Source organism: Heteronotia binoei, chromosome 6, assembly GCF_032191835.1.
Source record: "Heteronotia binoei isolate CCM8104 ecotype False Entrance Well chromosome 6, APGP_CSIRO_Hbin_v1, whole genome shotgun sequence".
Taxonomy (NCBI): Eukaryota; Metazoa; Chordata; class Lepidosauria; order Squamata; family Gekkonidae; genus Heteronotia; species Heteronotia binoei.
In genome coordinates this window covers 69857076-69878587 of record NC_083228.1, presented here as the reverse complement: position 1 = coordinate 69878587, position 21512 = coordinate 69857076, and the positions used below count along the sequence as shown (strand labels likewise).

Below are 21512 nucleotides of genomic sequence, written 5' to 3'. Positions count from 1 at the left end.
GGCAGGCAAAAAGGGACTATGAGGCACACATTGCAAAAAACATAAAGACCAACAATAAAATTTTCCTCAAATATATTAGAAGCAGGAAACCAGTCAAGGAGGCAGTGGGGCCCTTGGATGACCAAGGGGTAAAAGGATTACTGGAGGAGGATAGGGAAATTGCTGAGAAGCTGAGTGCATTTTTTGCCTCAGTCTTCATTGTGGAAGATGAGAAGTGTTTGCCCGCTCCAGAGTCAAATTGAGGTGACAAGTGAGGAGGTCCTACAACTGATTGATGAATTAAAAACTAATAAGTCACCAGGTCCAGATGGCATACATCCAAGAGTTCTGAACTCAAAGTTGAATTTGTGGATCTCCTGACAAAAATCTGTAATCTTTCATTGAAATCTGCCTCCATTCCTGAGGACTGGAAGGTAGCAAATGTCACCCCCATCTTTAAAAAGGGTTCCAGAGGAGATCCGGGTAACTACAGGCCAGTCAGTCTGACTTCAATACCGGGAAAGTTGGTAGAAAGCATTAGCAAGGACAGAATGAGTAGGCACACTGATGAACACGGGTTATTGAGGAAGACTCAGCATGGGTTCTGTAAGGGAAGATCTTGCCTCACAACCTGTTACAAACATGTGGACAAAGGGGACCGAATAGATGTTGTTTACCTTGACTTCCAGAAAGCTTTTGATAAAGTTCCTCATCAAAGGGTCCTCAGTAAGCTCGAGAATCATGGAGTAAAAGGACAGGTCCTCTTGTGGATCAAAAACTGGCTAATTAATAGGAAGCAGAGAGTGAGTATATACGGGCAGTCCTCACAGTGGAGGACGGTAAGCAGTGGGGTGCCACAGGGCTCAGTACTGGGTCCCATGCTCTTTAAATTGTTCATTAATGATCTGGAGTTGGGAGTAAGCAGTGAAGTGGCCAAGTTTGCAGATGACACTAAATTGTTCAGGGTGGTGAAAGCCAGAGAGGATTCTGAGGCCCTCCAAAGGGATCTGTTGAGGCTGGGTGAGTGGGCGTCAACATGGCAGATGAGGTTCAATGTGGCCAAGTGCAAAGTAATGCACATTGGGGCCAAGAATCCCAGCTACAAATACAAGTTGATGGGTTGTGAACTGGCAGAGACTGACCAAGAGAGAGATCTTGGGGTCGTGGTAGATAACTCACTGAAAATGTCAAGACAGTGTGCAATTGCAATAAAAAAGGCCAACGCCATGCTGGGAATTATTAGGAAGGGAATTGAAAAAAAATAAGCCAGTATCATAATGCCCCTGTATAAATCGATAGCGGTCTCATTTGGAATACTGTGTACAATTCTGGTCACCGCACCTCAAAAAGGATATTATAACATTGGAAAAAGTGCAGAAAAGGGCAACTAGAAAGATTAAAGGTTTGGAACACTTTCCCTATGAAGAAAGGTTAAAACGCTTGGGGCTCTTTAGCTTGGAGAAACGTTGACTGCGGGGTGACAAGACAGATGTTTACAAGATTATGCATAGGATGGAGAAAGTAGAGAAAGAAGTACTTTTCTCCCTTTCTCACAATACAAGAACTCGTGGGCATTCAATGAAATTGCTGAGCAGTCAAGTTAAAACGGATAAAAGGAAGTACTTCTTCACCCAAAGGGTGATTAACATGTGGAATTCGCTGCCACAGGAGGTAGCGGCGGCTACAAGCATAGCCACCTTTAAGAAGGGATTGGATAAAAATATGGAGCAGAGGTCCATCAGTGGCTATTAGCCATAGTATATATGTGTGTGTGTGTGTGTGTGTATGTATGTATATTGGCCACTGTGTGACACATATATTGGCCACTGTGTGACACAGAGTGTTGGACTGGATGGCCTGATCCAACATGGCTTCTCTTATGTTCTTATGAAGTGACATAAGTTCATGCTCTGTGTTTGGTTTGTGATGGCCATTTTGCACAAACAAGTCATCACTTGCATTGTTGCCATTAAGTAAGGGATATTTATGCATGAACTCAATCTTTGAGGGAAAGTGTATAGGTGAATTTAAGACAGAATAAGTTCACCCTTTAAAAGAGAGAGATGGATAGGGTCAAAAATGATGCTACGCTTTCACAGCAGTGTCTCTTCCTTTCGAAAACACATCACAGGTTGGCATTCAAAACCTTGAAAGATAAGGTTAATCACAGTCTTTTAATGTTTGTCTCTGCATAGTAGCAGTCACCTTAAAAATGTACAGATGATTCTTTCCCTTCCTTTTTTTCTGCTTCCTGCTACCACTGACAATTCCCCACAGATATGGTATCTTTTATTCTGACATTTTATTTATCTTAAACATAAGCTTATCTTTCTTTAGTAGAAGAAACCACAGTTTTCCCCTGAGTCTCAAAGTTGAATCCCTTTTGTGATCTGGAAAATATTAAGGAGACCATTGAAACTTGGAACAAAAAATAAACAAATTCAACTTGACTAATTGTTCTGTATAACAATCTTTTCTTCTACTTCCTCCATTTCATGGAGAAAAAATAAAGCTTTCTTAAAACAGAAAAATCAAGAGCACAAGGAAGGTAGGTCACTAGAGGATTAGAGTGTAATTAATGTAATCATGAATTCTCAGTAACTTTTTTCAAAAGAGGAACTTTGATGACTGATTCATTTCACTATTAAAGCACAATGACCCTTTGTGTACATTTCTGGAGTCAGAGGATAGAAACCAGGTTATTATAATTATATTAATTTTTAGAATGACATACAAAATACAGTAGAGGGCAGATTTCAGGTGAACATTACAAGAAACTTTCTAATGTAAGAAGAGTTCAGTGATGGGACAAAATACTTGGTGGAGGTATAGCATAGACAGTTTCAAGAGGGGATTGGATAAACATATGGAGCAGAGGTCCTTCAGTGGCTATTAGCCACAGCATATTGTAGGAACTCTCTGTCTGGGGCAGTGATGCTCTGTATTCTTGGTGCTTGGGGGCGTAGCACAGTGGGAAGGCTTCTAGTGTCCTGCCCCACTGATGGACCTCCTGATGGTGCCTGGTTTTTTTTGGCCACTGTGTGACACAGTGTTGGACTGGATGGGCCATTGGCCTGATCCAACATGGCTTCTCTTATGTTCTTATGAGGTATTTTCTGATACTGAAGATCTGGGAGGCTGGACAGCCATCAGTCAGGGATGCTTCCGTTTTGATGTCATGAACTGAGCAGAAGCTGTACTAGAAGGCCTATAAGATTCCTTCCACTTATTTTATATTAGGGTGTATCTGCATTCATTCAGCAAATCTTTTACTCTCAAAATACAAAACACCTATGCATAGTTTACCTAGGTTATCACCTGCCCACAAAGCATATAGGAAGAAAAACTGCCACAGAAAAGTTAATGAGTTTAGAATTTAGACAAAGGAGCCGTAGTCAGTGTGAGGTCCTACAAGAGTACCTAAGAGAACACACTGTGAGGATTGAATATAAGATTTAAGAATAACAAACAAGTCCTGGAGGTGGGAGCAGGAAATCCAGAGCGTTGTTCCAGCTCTGGTTTGAAACCTACTGAGAGCTAAGTACTCTAGTAAAGCAAATTGTGTGCTAGGATTCACCTCCCTGGAGGAGGTCATCTCTCATGTAAAAATGTTTTGCTCAGTTTAAAGGGTTTGTGTGTGTGTGTGTGTTTAAGTTTCCTGCTGCCTCAAGCATGGGGGTGAAGGATCTCTGGAACTGAGGTTTCTCATGTAAACTCTTTAGTATCTGAGGATGTTGATTAAAAAGCACTCTTGGGAGCGGGGCAGGGTGTCTTCCTCATCATTCATGGAAATCTTTGGAAGAATAATTATTTTGATGCTACGTTCAAGATGATCCTCTCAGAGAAAACTCTTGGTATTGCAGGATTTATCTTCTGATGCAGGAATACCCAACTCAGGATTCTGGACCATAACATTAACAAGATGAAAGATGGATAGGTGGACAAATGAGGCCATGCTACCACAGAGCAATCACCCATAAGTTCAATTCCTGAATGCATCTTGATTAGCATTCCCTTCAATATATATATATATATATATATGGAACATAAAGCTTTCATTATGAGCATATCAATATTCTGCTTCCACATGGTCTCACATAAGTGTGGATATTTTCTATCATAAAACAGGAAGATCCTACCCTATGTGGTGCTTTGGATGATGCCCAAAATATTTAATGGGCTTAAGTGTACCTCATTATACCCTAAATTGTGATATTATACATTCTTAACAGCTCCAGGGGTTGAACAATCAGGACAAAATCCAATTATGTCCTTAAGGCTTGTGTTGGGTTTGCAAGTAAAATGCAGAATTGATGGTCAGAAGGTGCATATTCCAAGGGAAAATCCACATAATTGGCATCCACCCACATGTTTGACTCATTTAAACTTTCTTATACATTTGAAGCCTGTTGTAAAGATCTCCCATGCGGATGGGAGAGTGTCTCAAGGAAACTGCTGTAATTCTTTCAACACCTGAATAGTTTATTAGTTACAATTTCAAACCTGAGAACCCCTCTAAAATCATAATTCTTACAATACAATTAAAACAGACCACAGTGAAATAGATGAATTACTTGGATCTAGTTACAAATCATACATGAATTAGGTTATGAATATTATACACTCCTTAAATATTTATATAATTTTAAAAACCAAAACTGCATTGGAAACCTTAAAGTAATAATTATTTTGTTACTAAAGATGAGGCAAGGAGCTTCTAGCTCTTTTCAGCCATCAGGAACAGGATGCCATTCATCAATAACCAAGATCAAAACACTCATATGCAGGATAATATGTTCTTTCATTCATTGACATAAGACCTCCAAAAGCTTAGAACATCAAAGCATTGTAGAAGGTTACTCTTTTCATTTTATTATTATGTGTCTGATATTTTTAATGTACAAGTACTAAGATCTAAACTAACGCTACACAACAAACAGGAACTATAGCCAGTAGCCCATTGTCAAACACTCTTAAGACTTGTCCTTATGTCACTTTCTTTCTTCTCTCAAAGGGAATTTTTCAACGTATTTATTAATAACTCAAGGAAGACTCTGCAAAACAGAGATCAGCCATTGGTACAAAGATGCACTGTGCTAGCTCTCATATTATGTATATAAGGACAAGCAGAAGACACATATTGCATGCTCTTACTATCCTTTGATCAACATGAGATCCAGTTGTACATCTGTATATCTAATCCCTAAATGTCCCCCCTGTCTGCAGGTACCTAAATCCACAGACAGGGGGTACATTTATCCCAAACAGAGTGACCCTCTTGATTCACAGAAAAATCAGTGTGGGAGGGGGCCTCAGCAGGCCCACATGTAGTTCTGGATGAGCCATGGAGGTGACAGATTGGGCCCACTCAGAGTAATTCTCGAGGCAAGCTGCTGAGAGCAGTAGGGGCAGAGTTCAACAGCCCACCTTGAGCTGCTCCAGGCAAGCTAGCTAGGAAAGTGAGGGAAGCTTGGCTGGCCCACCCAAAGCTGCTCTGGGTGAGCCAGTGAGGGAAGGAAGAGAAATTCATCTGGCCCCACCCAGGGCAACTCTGGGTGAATCACCAAGAACAACAAGGAAGGAAAGTTTTGTGGGTCCACCTGAAGCAGTCCAAATGAGCTGGGGAGGGTGAGGAAAGCTTTGGAGGAGGTGAGGGGCAGACAGAGAAAGAAATAGAGAATGCTGGTGGTAGAAAAAGAGAGAGAGAGCTGGGATAGAGGCACAGGAAGAGACTGAAAGAGACAGAAAGACATTGTGCTGGGAGCATGAGGAGTGAGTGATGGGGTAGTAGACAAAGTGACAGGAATGAGGAAGAGAGCAAGAGAGAAATAGGGGGAGAAACAGGGGTGAGAGGAATGCCCCCACCTTGCAAGTTTCTTGTGAATCTCCACTCGTCTCATATATTTTAGAAGGTATACTGAGTTTTGTGTTCCCTAGCAAATGGAGGTCTGGGGTTACAAGAGTCTGAAAGGAATGTATCCACCCATTCCAATAGCCTCCCACTTTGTAAAATATGAAAATATGAATACAGTGTGGTGTAGTGGTTATAGAGGTGGACTAGGGAGATCTGGGTTAAACACAACTCAGCATAACTTCTTTTATTATTTATATTTATATATTTATATAACAAGGGGGTAGTCTGCCCCGGGCACTGTCACCTCCATCCCTGATGGAGGGCTCCTTCTAGAATCCAAACCACCCAGCCACCAAGCTAGATTTGTGGCTCACTCTTTGCATTTGGCAGATTCATCCTCTCCATCAGCACACACCTTTCATTTCCTTCTCACAAGCACATGAAACGGAAGGTTTGTGGGCCATGGTCAAATACAGTTTTAGGCTCTGGCATATGACTTTCATTTCTCTCACACTTGTGCACACAAGGGAAGGTTTGGTTTGCGGGCCATGGCTTAACGCAGTGCCAAACTAAAGAAGCAAAAACCACAAAGCAGTCAGAGGTGGAGAGTGGGAGAAGCTCAACCACCCTCAACTATGTGTTTACCAATAGTCCCTGCCTTGTGGGAGAATACTTTAAAAAGAAGGCTGTATGTTTGCAATCCAGCCCTCAATGTTGCACATGTACACATCACCCTAAAGCCATACAATCCAGCCTGACCTTTCACTTCTTGGGATGAGGCTCTCTCCACTCCAGAAGGGGAAGATCTCAATCAACTCCCTTATCTTAGAACTCTGTATACCCACTGCCAGATAAACAGGATAGTCAAGGATTCCCTGATAAGAAATGGGGTAATGGACCATGTAGAGGTGGACTTTGACCATTTCTCTCTCTCCCTCTCTCACACACAAAACCACCTACTTGAGAGAAAAAACAAAGATGCCTCATTTCCTCCATCCCACTCCTGACTCCAGAGAAGTGGAGTGAGGAGGAAGGAAAGTAGGTTTTCTTGCTAGGGTTGCTAAGGTTGGGTGGACATTCTGGAAGTGTCACCCCTCCACATCGGGGGTGACACTCTGGTGTTTACTTTACAGTAAAGTGACCCTCAAACCATAGAGTTTTGCACAAAAACCAGAGCATCATCCCCGGTGTTCCCACATTGCTTCCAGTGGCATCAGCACATCGGGGATGACATGACAAGGAATTTTTTCAATATTAACTTTTTTTCTCAGGAAAAATTGGGGTATAGAAGGAGAAAGGGATAGGGATGAGAATCAAGTTAACCACAGCCCCACTTTGCATGTTCATTTTACAGATAAAACCAGGGAATGGTTTCTGGATAAATATTATAGTTACCGTAGATCACCTATTCAGCTATACGTGTGTGGGGAGTACCATATTTTTCAGTCCATAAGACACTCCGGAACATAGGACGCACCTTCCTCCTGGGGGGCAATCCGCTGCCTCCACCTCCGATCCCGGCGCTTCCCTCGCGCCTGCCTGCCTGGCTCCAGCTCTGCTTCCAGCAAGCACTGGGATCGCTCCACGCTGGCCCCACCGCAAACCCAGCGCTTCGTGAGTGCCAGCTGCGCAGGGGGCAGTGTGCTTCCTCCGTGCCTGTCTGCCTGGCTCCAGCTCTGATGCTTACAGCAAGCGCCAGGATCGCTCCCTCCGTCCTCCGATCCCGGTGCTTGCTTTAAGCATCAGAGCTGGAGCCAGGCAAACAGGCACGGAGGAAGCACGCTGCACCCTCCGCAGCCGGCGCTCGTGAAGCGCTGGGTTTGCGGAGGGGGCGGGTGCTTCCTCCGTGCCTGTCTGCCTGGCTCCAGCTCTGATGCTTAAAGCAAGTGCCGGGATCGGAGGGTGGAGGGAGCGATCCTGGCGCTTGCTTTAAGCATCAGAGCTGGAGCCAGGCAGACAGGCACGGAGGAAGCACGCTGTCCCCGCAGCCGGCGATTGCGAAGCACTGGGTTTGTGGTGGGGGCAGCGTGGAGCGATCCCAGCGCTTGCTGGAAGCAGAGCTGGAGCCAGGCAGGCGCGGGGGAAGCGCCGGGATCAGAGGCGGAGGCAGCAGATCGCCCCCCCCCGGAGGAAGGTACGTCCTATCTTCCCTTCGCTCCATAAGACGCACACACTTCCCCCCCACACTTTTTTTTTGGGGGGGAAGTGTGTCTTATGGTCCGAAAAATACGGTAATCTGAAAATCACACAAAGTGCATTAGAAGCACACACACAACAAAACAAATGTAACCTGTACAGAGGCAGAGTCTGGCAGCCCATTGTTGACATGGAGAGAGAAAAGGAGGGTCTTTTAAAATCATCCACAACTGGGTTTGCATTTCAAAAAGGGGGGAGGTTAAGGAATTTGTCATGCCCACCCTCCTGGAAATTGCTTCCCATCTCATTCCTTGTGCTGGAGATTCCTGCCTCCTCTTCCCCCCTCCCAAGAAATGAGCAGTGGCTCACAAAAGCTCACACCCAAACACAAATTTTTGTTAGTCTTTAACCTGCTATTGAACAATTGCTTTTTTCCTAATTCTGCAGACAGTCTAACCTGGCTATCCCTCTTTCTCTATTTAGATAATGTTTCTTAGTTCCGGTTTTGTTCTACTTTCCCTGATATTAGGACAACTGTCAGTCATTTTGAAACTCAAGTTCACTTTAAAAGGCATTCATACAGCTGGGAATAGACTTTCAGCCTTTTTAGGGGTCAGAATCTGCCACTCTGCCTATAGCTGCAATCCTGTGCAAGCATACTTGAGTGTGAGTCCTTCTTCATTCCTGGCAGGAAAACTGAGCAGAGCTCTTATGGCACAATTTAGTATTATACTGCACATATAGAACTGCCTTCCACTTTTCCTAGCATTATTGTCTTTTCCACTGACGCTTGTTTTCTCTTCTTGTGGCCAAAATATAATAGCCTCAGTTGAGTTTAAGCCAAAGTTAAACTTGTCATGATACAAACATAAATAAAATGAATAGCATATCCAGGGTCTGTTTTGTACAGCAGGAACTCATTTGCATATTAGGCCACATCCCCTGACATCACCATTGTTTCACCCAGCAGGAATTCATTTGCATATTAGGCCACACCCTTGATGCTACACCCCCTGATTCAATTCAATTCAATGAATTGCCCCATCTTGGCTAATGGCAGGCTCTGGGCGATTTACAATGGTAAATAATAAATACAATTGCATAAAACCAATAAAACCAATTAACTAAAATAGCTTATAAACTCCAATGGTGCCCTATTTACATTTTTCTAATACAGATTTCCAGACATTGCTTTGGGGGGACCTCATAGAGGCTGAGGAAGAAGGTGCCAGCTCAGCAACTGTCACTGTCCTAATCAAAAGCCTGGCAGAACATTTCTGTCTTACAGGTCCTGCAGACTGTAAAAGATCTTGCAGGGTCCTGATGTTCTCTGGCAGAGAGTTCCACCAGGTCGGGGCCAGGACTGAAAAGGTCCTGGCCCTTGTCGAGGACAGCCAGACCTCTTTAGAACCAGGAATCACTAGCAGGTTTCAACCTATAATATAGTGAATTCTTAGCATGTAAGAGGCGAGGTGGTAGTGATAATCAGCTCTTTATTAGATACAGCATGGTAGGTGGCTGCACTACAAAGACTGGTGAACTGGGCCAACGGGGCCAACTGTATACAACTCAGGTTTCCCGTGCAAGCCCGTTATTGAATCACTCAAACCAGCAGGGGGCCAGTGATTGGTGCAGGGCAGCAGGGATTTGAATCCTGCTGCCCATTGTTCCCAAGTCCCCCAAGCTCCATTTTTATGGCTCCAATAAACCAGGCAGGAACACCCAATTCAGTCCTCACTTGACTCCACATACACAACACAACCAGTAGAGTGTAATGTTCTTCCAGAGACATAGTGGAGGAGGTAATCCCATAGATCAGGGGTGGCCAATGGTAGCTCTCCGTTTTTGTTTTTTACCTACAACTCCCATCAGTCCCAACCATTGGCCATTCTGACTGGGGCTGATGGGAGTTGTAGGCAAAAAACATCTGCAGAGCTACCATTGGCCACCCCTGCCATAGATGTGTTGATCCAAGACCATTCAAGGCTTTAAAGGCCCAAAACCTTGAATCTGTCTCACTACTCAAACAGGAGCCAGTGTAACTGGCGCAGCACAGGTCAAATGTGTACTGTCCATGGCATTCCCATCAAAACTCACACTGTCATTCTGGTGTAATAGTTAAGTCTGGTGTAGTAGTTAAGGGTAGGTCAGTCTGGTGTAGTAGTTAAGTGTGTGGACTCTTAACTGGGAGAACCGGGTTTGATTCCCCACTCCTCTACTTGCAGCTGCTGGAATGGCCTTGGGTGCAAAATGCAGCAGCCAGGCTGCTATTGGGGCTTTCCATGTGGGAGCACATAAAGCCTGGGCTGCAGACGCTGCCAGTGGTATACTGGATTCACCACAAGGTGTTGGTTATTACCTTTAAAGCCCTATATGGCCAGGGACCTGCCTACCTTAAGAACCGTCTCTCCCCACACGTTCCCCAGAGGGTACTTAGATCAGGAACACAAAACTTACTATCAATCCCCGGGGCCAAGGGAGGCAAGACTGAAAACAACTCGAGATAGAGCCCTCTCAATCGCAGCCCCTTACTGGTGGAACCAACTGCCTGAGGAGGTCAGAGCCTTGCAAGACCTTGCCCAGTTCCACAAGGCTTGTAAAATGATACTATTTCAGCTAGCATTTAACTGAAATGATGATCACCACAGAGATACTAGATCTAAATGGATGTTTAAGATCACTGAATGTCATCTTTAAACTGTATTGAAATTAGCAGCAACTTAGCTGCAAACTTTCCATCACAAAGATAATTTAATTAAATCTAATGAAAGGACTGTACCAGAGTGTCCAGGTTTAAGTAAGTTAGTAATTATTAGCTCAATTTATCTACGCACCTCCACAGTGAGCTCTCCGTGATACTCCCAAGGTTGTAGTCATACAGCTTTGTCAGAATTAAAATCACCTGCAGGCACAAGAAGAAAATCACGGTTAGACTCTAACAATTAGAATCTCATAGAACAGATATGACCCAAGGGAAGGCTTAGGCTGCTGCTAATGGCTGCTTAACATAATTAAATGAATTGCTCAACCATTTGCTTAAACTGATATGGGAAGTGTCCGCAGAGACCATTCACAGAAATCAGGATTTTCCTTGCCAGCACAGGCTGTTCTATGTGGCATATTCTCCCAGAAGAAAAGGGGAAGAGAGCATTTGCTTTACAAGACAAAGCAAATGAAAAGGGCATAAGTGCAACACTGTTGGAAGAATCATAGGATTGTTTCATATGGATGAGACTTGCTTAAAAGGCTAAGGTGCCAGGTTTTTAATTCCCCATTTTGGCATCTCTAGAAAAAGTCTACTTGATCATTATGACACAGACAGAAAGCACTGGAAAGACAGCATCACACCTCTGTATAGACATAAATATCGATCTCTATTGGTAAGTCTATGAATATCTAGAGCAGAATTTTCAGAGGTGTCAGACATTTATTTTCTCATTTTTAACCTACTTTTCTCATTTAAAAGAACTCATAGACGAGTCAGACTTCCCATATCCAGTCTGGGAATGGTGCAAAATAGTGAAATTTCTTGTGAAAGTGTACCGCTGGTAGTAAATGGCAAAAGTCTGGAGGGGGTGGGGACATGGAGGATGCTCAGTGACAGGATGGCATCACTTCTGAGGAAAATTCATCACACCTGGAAGGACCTGGCACCTTAGCCTTCTTCTGGAAGAAGAAGATGACTGCAGATTTATATCCCGCCCTTCTCTCTGAATCAGGGACTCAGAGCAGCTTACAATCTCCTATATCTTCTCCCCCCCACAACAGACATCCTGTGAAGTGGGTGGGTCTGAGAGGACTCTCACAGCAGCTGTCCTTTCAAGAACAACCTCTGGCAGAGCTGTGGCTAACCCAAGGCTATTCCAGCAGGTGCAAATGGAGGAGTGGGGAATCAAGCCCAGTTCTCCCAGATAAGAGTCCACACACATAACCACTACACCAAACTGGCTCTCATCCATATGAAACAATCCTATGATCCTTCCAACAGTGTTGCACTTATGCCCTTTTCATTTGTTTTGTCTTGTAAAGCAAATGCTTTACTAGAATTATTAGACATTCTAAGGTAAAACTATGAATTCTCTAGTGAGTCCTAGAGGACTGACATCACTTCCTGGTTTTCCCCAGAAGTGACATTACAAAATACTCCTCCTAATTATTTTTTTCCCACCAGCTGCAGGAGTGGCAGCAGGGAACGGGAGCTGGGGACAGGTCATCTCCCATGTCCAGCAGGAAGCTAGCCACCTAAAGGGGGCAGTGTTTGGGGATCAGAGGGACCTCAGTACAGTGGTAATGCCATTGAGTCCACCCTCCAAAACAGTCTGTTTCTCATCAGAACCAAATAATGATTCCTCTCTCTCTCTCCCTCTCTTTTGTAAATTATATTTTAAACTTGTTTTTGTTCATGATCTGTGCTGAATGTATGTTTCTTTAAGAAATTTCACAGCTGTGGCTAATTGGTTGCGATGATATATTTATAAGATTATGGTGGTAAGAATGTCTTGTGATATTATTCTCCAAAAAATGTGTATGTAAGATATATTGATGGTTTCAATTGGTAAGTGCTATGTTTTAATAAATTTTATTTTGAGTTTTTAAGAGAATATGAAATGAAAAAAAAGGAATGGGGGGAAATGCATGAGAAATATAATTACCAGAAACACAATGTAGCACCTTATTCATCATGGTTATCATTGAAATGGAATTGTAGGTATGGAATAGGTTGTATTTGTAGGTTTCAAAGAACTGAGAGAAATATAGGATGGTATTCTATCCCCTCTTTGAGAAAGTCTCATGGAAATGAATGTATAGCAGGGGTGGGGAACCTTTTTTCTGCCAAGGGCCATATGGATATTTATAACATCATTTGTGGGCCATAAAAAATTATCAACTTAAAAAACAGTGCTCCACCAAGGGAGAACGATTCAGGCCGGCAAAATTAATGAAAATAATTGTTTTTCTATTTGAAGTCATGTGGGGAGAGCCTATTCTGGCACACACACACACACACACACACGGTCCGCCGCCCTAGACAAATGCCTAGATCCAGGGCTTTTTTGTAGAAAAAGCCCAGCAGGAACTCAGTAGCATATTAGACCACATCCCCTAATATTAGCATATTAGGTCACACACTCGTTAGCATATTAGGCCACATCATCTGGGATAATCAAGTGCAAACTGAACTGTGACAGTAACTTTTCCAGGCCCCGCAGCAATTCTGGCCAGCCAGACAGGCCCCAGGGAGGCCGCTGCACAATACATCTGGGCCGTGTGATCCCTGCCTGGCCCTGGGGAGGCTGCTGCACAGCACAGTTGGGCCCCACGATCCTTGCTGGTCAGCCAGGCCCCAAAGAGGCTGCCACATGGCTCAGTTGGGCCCAACAATCCCTGAGGGCCACATACGGCCCTCGGGATGGAGGTTTCCCACCCCTGATGTATAGGCTGGCATGAGAGCATCCTTTCAATGATCCGAGTTCTGCACATTGAAAATTGATAAACTGCAACTTGTTTTCTCAGCACAAGCACTTTAATTCATTTAGGAAGTTTGGATGAGAGTTGGACAATTGATTATATTTGAAAGTACCTTTGTGAGAAACTTGGATGGTGATTGAACTATTGGTCTATTTTGAATTTTTGACTTATTAGGACAATAATATTTATATGAGCAACTATATAAGTATTTATTGAAGACTGCTTAAGATTGAATATAAATAACAGAATATATATTGTAGTAATTTGTTCACTGTATTATTTTTGGTTTATCCCACATAGAGGCTGGCAACCTTAAGTCAAATACTGCGTTTCCTAGCCCTAATTATGATGATCCTTCTCCCCTCTCATGAATGGGACAATGGCAGCTCTGTAGATAATATAGCTTGCAATGAAGTCTAGGGATCTTCACCACACCCAGGCCTCGGAATTAGCAGGAGTTCACAGGAGCACAGCTTCTGAACCTTACTGAGGGTTCCCCCTCCTCCTCCCCACCTTGTCCATTGAATAGTAGGTGCAGCGGCATACCAATCCCTAGATGAGCTCCACCACCTATTTTTCTACAAGGTGACCCCTGACCACACCAATACAGAACAAGAAAGATAGTGCATCTGAAATGACAAAAGGGCTTTAAATAATCTCTTTGTTGGAGATCTGTTAAAACTGTTTTTAGGTTAACAGGTTCAGTTGCTGACAGTGCCCTTATTTCCTGCTCCAGATGGATGTGAGACCTGGCACACTGCTAGCTTGACTTCATTATTTAGTTTACTGCTTTCTTGCATCAGGAGAGCAACTACCAGAAATGTTTTATGTACCCAGACCCCTCCCTTCGCCATTTTCATAGTAGGGGATTTATAGGCCTATTCAGGGAGCAGAGCAGCAACATAATTCTGTATCTTCAACAAACAGCCACCCTGCTGCCACTGATAAGCTTTCCTGGGAGGGTGGTGATTGAAATTTAGTATTTTCCAAGCCTTAATTGGCACATGTCTTTGTAAGGCATATGAACCTGCTATGGAAATGCCATCCGACAGGGTGGTAGGCAGCCTGACTGACACCTAAAGCAAGTTTTGGTTCTCTTTCTTTTCTTTTTTTAAAAATGGAAATTATCAACTTATCTGACCTGAGTTGGGGGGAGAGAAGCCAAACAAGCAGGAATCTTCCACTGCCATTAGTAGTTAATATCTGTGAAAGGCTACCACATTGTTTGGTCCATGTTTGACCTATTTGTTTTCAGCTGCCATTGTGCCAATAAGCTCATAGCAACATGCATTTGATAGTTGCTATTTGTAACCTGCAATTTACTTGTTGTTCTTTTGCTGTTCTTAAGATGAAACCAACCACAGCAGGCATCTTTTGGCAGAGGTATTTTTTGGGGGGGAGGGGGGATATTTTTTTTCTGTAATGTTTTAATTATTTTCTATAAACTCCCGTTGCCCAAAAGGAAAGGGAGCATATGAATATTTTAATTAATAGATAGCTACATATATTTCTTTTTATTGGAAGAAATCTGTTTCCCTCTCTATAACAAGAGTTTAAAAGAATATGAAATATTCTTGTCAGGATTATTATTGTCAAAATTGACAATCTTGTAAAAATAATTATTGTCAAAATCAACAGCAGAAATGTTCAAAGGAGAATAATGTGCCCTTTTAGAACCTGTCTTTATTCCGCTTTATTCATTAATAACATTGGTTTCAATTTGCAAAAGTGAGTGGTGTTTGAAGGGTTAAATGCCTAGTTCCCTTTTCTTGCAGTCAATGTCCACTTGGGAAAACTATTAGGTGACCATTTATCTCCCTTTGTAGAGCATTGCTTTTATTTCAGAATCTCCTTTTAGTTTGTTTCTTATTATTGTGCTGTAACCCCTCTTTTCCAATTACTTTTTCTCAAACACAAAGGACATATTTTTGATACCAAGACAAACATACAAAGGAGGTAGCAAATTGCATGTTTGTGTTGAGAAGCTCCAGCTTTGTGTGCATTGTTTTAAAAATCTATGCAAACCTACCTTCTTTAATATTTATTTCATCCACTATTTTTGTTTTCCATTCTTTGTTGTTTAGGCTATAAAGGGTTAGTTTATATTTAATATTCTATTCTCTCTCTCCTTCCCCCCCCCTCTTTTTCCTGGATTGTCACTAGCTGAATAAGGCCCTAAGGAACAAAGACATACATTTTATGCTGCTCTAAATGTCACTACATGGGCTGTGAAGGAATGCTGTAATGAAAGGGGGGGGGGGTAGTGTGTTGCTCTTTGTTCTCGTTTGCCTTGTCTCTTCCCAACCAGTCATTTAACCAATCAATACAAAGTAACAAAAGGATGAGGAGAGAGAGCAGCCCAATAAAGGAGGTTAAAATCTGGTTTCACATAGCAAATGTTCTTCTATACATTAAGTTAAAAAATCATTCAAATATTTTTCAGGTGGTGCCTGGAGATTTCTCAAATCACAGCTGGTCTCCAGACAACAGAGATCAGTTTCTCTGGAGAAAACAGATCCAAGGAGGCAGCCGTGTTGATCTGAAGCAGTTGAACAAAGCAGGAGTTAAGTGGCACCTTTAAGACCAACCAATTTTTATTTAGAGCGTAAGCTTTCATGTGCTCTTAAGCACACTTCATCAGATGAGGAATCCAGCACAGTGAGCAAAGCCATACATAGCTGAGCAGAGCCATACATAGCTGGTAGGCAGTGGCCCAGAATGTACCATGTTGTACCATAGGGGGCACTTACCCATAGCCTTTTTCTATAATCTGTTGTATTTCTTCTAACAACAGGCCTTATTCCTAGTCTTTTATAAGTCACATATACACACATATCCCACAACCACCATGTTTACAGCAATTCATTGGGCTGGATTCTGTCATATTCTTATTTAGTCTCATTTTAGAATATCTCTAATAAAAGAAATTCTACAATCACTAATAAAAGAAATTCTACAATTATAAGGGCACTGAGGGGAAAAAAATCCTGCTCCTAGGAGATCCCAGAAGGCTCATATACAAGTGCACAGGGAATGACACTACTTTTAGAAACCTGTACAGTTTATCAAGCCATTATCATGTTACTGTATTGAACAAAATACTTAATAGCTTGGTTTGGCTTCCCTGACGCTAATGCTCTTTTCCCCTTGGAGCTACACTGACTGCTTTTACAAATTTGACATTTATCTAGAAAGATTAGTCACAATCACCCTATTCATTTTCTCCATGGTTCTGTTCATAAAGAGACCAAGCAACAATCAGGTGAAGCGTGGTGAGAATCACGTCTAGCATGAATACAGAAGGCCAGAAACACATAGACCCTACCTGTAAACATACCAAAGCCACTTCCAATATTGCTTTTCATATCCATGATCTGAAATCTTGTGAAGTGAGTTCAGTTGAAAAGAATTAGGTAAAGAACAAAATTAACAGCTAAGTGTGTATTTAAACTGGACTAGACCGGCACTAGTCCAGTGTGTTAACCAACCACTTACTTTTCTATGTTCTTGAAAGGTCCCAAAATTAGTCAATAGTTTTGTCCCAAAATGGTCATACCTTGTGGTATAAAACCAAAAGCCAGTATTGAGGGAAATACTTTCTCCAAAATACATTCAGTTAAAAAAAAACTGTATTTTGGAGAACAGAGAGGGGTGTTTACTCACTTTGTTTTCTTTTCTAAATAGATTCCAGGAGGAAAGTGCTGATTGCACAAGCTATTTCAAACATCCTAATGCCAAATAAAATAATCCCTGCACACTCACAATTATCTTTTCTTTCTGCAGAAATAACAAAATCTCTTCATGTAAAAAATATTGTTGCAGCTTTTGTGTCACTAAGTTCTTCTCCCCTATCTCCAAATTCTTCCCATGCTCCTGGACACATTCAATAAAGTGATGAAAAGTAAGCATCCATCCTTTCTTTGGTCCGACTCCAGAGGATCTACATAATTATTCACTATTATTAAATTTACCATTCCTGAGCAAAATATATGAAAGGATAGTAGCCCCTAAATAGGAAATGGAATAGAATCATAGAGTTGACCTATGCCAGTCAGCTGATGGGGGGGGGGTTCACCTCTACTGGTTCTCCTGACCCTCCTAGCAATATTTGGTGCAATCAACCATAGTATCCTTTTGGGTGACCTAGCTGAGGCACTGTTTTATAGTGGCTCCAGTCCTTCCTGGAGATGAGATCCCTGAAGAAATGTCTGAGAAATCCACTTTTTTATCCATTTGACTTTGGCAAGTCCCCCAAGCTGTTTAATATTCCCAGAAAATATCAGAGAATAGTATCTGGAGATTCAAAGTGTCAGTAGTACAAACTGAGAGGCCAAAACAGTCCTGGAAAAGTGGGGCACACCCTCTTGCTGCTATGCCCCCAATCTCATGAAGGACCCAAGAGGCACAACATGGAGGACTTAAGAGGCATTCCTTGATAGCTTGTGGTCACACCTTGGTCAATTCAGTAGGTTAAAGGTGAGCATTGCCACACTTCTCCTCTCTAGCCACACAATGCCACAGCCAGCACAGAGCAAAGTCTAGTGCTTCTGTTCCTATGCTCCTCCTTACTACCCTGCACAAAGTGGGGTTTGACTATGCTCCTCCCTTGCTAGCCACACCCCAACCATGCCAGCAGGGCAAAGCCAGCCACTGCTGTGCCTGTGCTCCTTTCCACCAGATGCACCGTTCCAATACAGAGTGAAATCAGATATCCCTGTACCTGTGCTCCTCTTTGCTGCAGAGCCAGCAAGCAGGAACATGGGCACTGTATGTGTAATCTGTCACAAAAGTCAACATCCATACTGGGAATTAGCAAATGTTACATCAGTTTTGAAAAAGAGGTTCAGAGGGATCCAGGAAATTACAGGTCAGCATCTGTTCCAGGTAAATTAATAGAAACTGTTATTAAAGATTCAGAGCATATAGAAACAGTTTTGAGAAGAAATCAACATGGCTTTCGCAAAGGGAACTCCTGTTTCACCAAGAGGTTAGAGTTCTCTGAGAAGATTAATAAGCATATGGATAAGGATGATCCAGTAGACATTATATACTTGGACTTTTGACAATAAAAAGACTCCTGGATCGGAGGGGGGATCGTTTTAAAAACTGCATTGTGAATTTGCTCTGCCAGTTGCTTTTAAACTGCACTGTGTGAATTTGTCCTGCTGAATTTGTCCTGCTTGTTTGTCAATGTGTGCTGATGTTTAGAATCTATGAGCAGCCCACCCGGACTCTGCATCCCACCAGGGGTTTACGCATGTCCCGGCTGACAGGCTCCCCCCCCCCCTTCTTGTCCCAGCACTGTGTTTACATTTGCATCGTTTACCACATTGGGGATGGGGAACTTATTTAGTAAACAGGATGCGGGTGCAGGGCGGAAACCGACCACCACCACCCCTTGAGCAAATTGCCCAGAACTGGGGCCTCATTGTTGGAGCAGCAGAGACAGGTTTTCCTGTTGATAAATTGATGTATTTTTGCATGGAGGTCTGGGGGACAAAATGGCCCACAACAGGCAGTTTCAATAAGAGCAAGATCTAGAAGCTTGTCAACTTTCTGCAGGAAAACCAGAAATGGGAACAGTTAGATTATGCTATTTTGTGGCAAAATACTGTAAGAGAAGGGGAAACCCTGCAGGCTGTAAAAGCTGAACTCGGTGCCTGCAAACCAAAAGCCATTCAGTTAGAAAAGGGGGAAGGAAAAGGAGAGAGGGGCTTTCAGCAGCCACAGGAACTGTCCAAACGCTAATCAATAAGCAGCAACCGCAGCCCCTCCCTCTCAGCAACCCCAGCCTCTTGCCAACCTCCAGGCAGTTAGCAGACAGACTATCCAAATGGCACAGCCTTTCCTGCACAGACTGCATGCCCACTGAGGATCAAAACAATGTTTTGTGTTTGATTCCTGAGCAAGGAACTGTGAGCCCCTGGTCCCATGCTCTCTTTGGATGTATCTGAAATACAAACTGCTCTCCCCCTGGACGCAGCCAGAGAGCAGCCAAGGATCCTGTAATTTAGGGGGAGTGGGTCATGGTGATGCTAGCCAAAGTTTGCCCATTTTTAGCAAGTCTGAGAAAGCCATTCTCTAGCAAATTCAAGCCGTCTCAGTCTGATCTGGCTCCCCCAAGCTCGACACCAGCCCCCTCCCCCACACCTCAGCAGCAGGCCATCCAAGGGTGGGTCTTCGGTGCTTTTTCCAATCTGGCTGACCCAGTCACAAGGCTACTTCAGACCCCAGAGTCTTTATCTGCCAAGGAGGCCTCTCCAGGGGTTAAACAGGAACAAGCAGCCAGTCCACTTGAGGAGGGGTCATGCTCGTCTGCAACAGCATCAGGGGGAAAAGCAGTCAGCATGATGCCACTGAGAGAGGCTGTTACAGCAAAGGGCTAAGTCACCTTTGTTTATTTTTGTGGTTTGTTTATTGCCCAGTCTAAAATGCAGACCTGCTAGCATGCAAGCAATCTCTGCCCAAGCTTTTTGTCCCTTTGTCCAACCCTAACTGGGACCGTAGACTGCCTACTTCTGTAACCTGATTTACTGGGGACCTAATAGCACAAAGGTTTATCCAAGAATGTGATATGTCAGTAGACGGGCATCACCTTGAACACTCTTTTCTGTTAACCCCTGATTGCCCTATTGCTCTGCAAGGATGGGACCTGGTAGGCAAGTTTGGGGCCAGCCTGGACTTTACATCTCCCCACTCAGAATGCCCCACACTACCTGGCAGATCTCAGAGTAGCTTATGTCAACAGGTCAGACCCCTCCCAGGAGTAACCCCATTGTCTGAATAGAAGTCAGTTCACCAATTCTGGCTATAGTGGTCCCTCCAGTTAAAATCACCCTCAAGTCAGGAAAAGCTCCAGTCAGGATCTGGCAGTACCCCTCATCAGCTAAGGGCTGCTTAGGCCTGAAACCAGTGATGAAACAGCTAATCATAGAGGGAAGACTGGAGGAAGACAACTCACCCTGCCCCAATACTAGCTGTGCCCAAGGACACTGCCCAGACCACAGGGTACCAGGTTCAGGACCTTTTTGCTATCAACAGTTTAGCAGAGAGCACCCACCCTGTTGTCCCCTACCCTCTCTGGAAACTGCCTTGTGCAGGGCCTGCACTCCTGGACTGGAAGGGGGAGAAAGGTGGCCTTACTTCAGTACGCCAAGGATTCTTTTTTTACTGACTGGCCCAGATCAGAATTTAGTCCAGGAGGCCACCATCTCCCTCCTCAACTTTCTGGGACAACGGGGATACAGGGTCTCCAGAGATAAGGCACAGCTAGTCCAGCAAACAGTTACCTTTCTAAGCCTCTAGATTTTAAAAGGGCAGAAGGAACTCTTATGTGAAAGGAAGAAGGCTATCTGTCAACTGCCCCTCCCTAGCACCAAGAGGGTCTTGGAATTCTGCCACAGCCGGATTCCAGAATTCAGGACCAGGACCCTAGCAGAGAAATGTTCTGGATGAGCCCAAGTGTTTAATTCTGACTTTTGAGGAAGTACATGCTTGGGGAAAAAGTCAAGAGAACCCTGATGCCAACTCCCGCTCTGGAGCTCCCCCTCAGAAAGCTCTTCCAGCTATTTGTGCATGAGTACCTAGGACAGCAACTTAGACCAGTGACCTACCTGTTAGGACAGTTTTGGCCAGCCTGCATCAGAGTTATAGATATGGCAGTTGAGGAAGCCCAGAAATTGATTCTTGAACATGCAATTCACATGTACTACCCCCACCCCATGGCCTCCTTATCCTAGCAAAGAGGGGCCAAGCAGCTGACCAGCTCCTGATTAGCCAAGTATGAAGCCCTCTCTTGCTTGGTTCTGATGATATCACCCTTGAAGTCTGCAACTGCCTGAATCCTGTAACTCGTCTCTGATGCTCCCTGTTTCTGATGTGAATCTGGAACCTGCCTGTCTGGGAGTTAGTGGTGGTGCCACCCTCAGTTTGGGTGGACCTTCTGGATACCCTTACCCTCATGCAGAGCTTGAAATGTTCCCTGATAGTAGCAGCTTCTTGGAAAATGGAAATAGATTCACTGGCTATGCTGTAACTACAGAACATTACACCTTGGAGGCAGGATCCCTCTCCT

General features: G+C 43.6%; 1 protein-coding gene across 4 annotated transcripts in view; it reads right to left on the bottom strand.

Moving 5' to 3' along the window:
* Window positions 1–21512, bottom strand: part of SORCS1 (sortilin related VPS10 domain containing receptor 1) — a 763613-nt gene that overhangs the window by 491483 nt on the left and 250618 nt on the right. For all 4 annotated transcript variants that reach the window (XR_009555572.1, XM_060241701.1, XM_060241700.1 and 1 more), the window contains exon 2: window positions 10804–10871. Coding sequence is in view for 3 of the 4 variants with exons in the window: in XM_060241701.1 (XP_060097684.1) it covers window positions 10804–10871 (68 nt within the window). In the remaining variant the exon portion in view is untranslated. The remainder of the gene's footprint in view (window positions 1–10803; window positions 10872–21512) is intronic.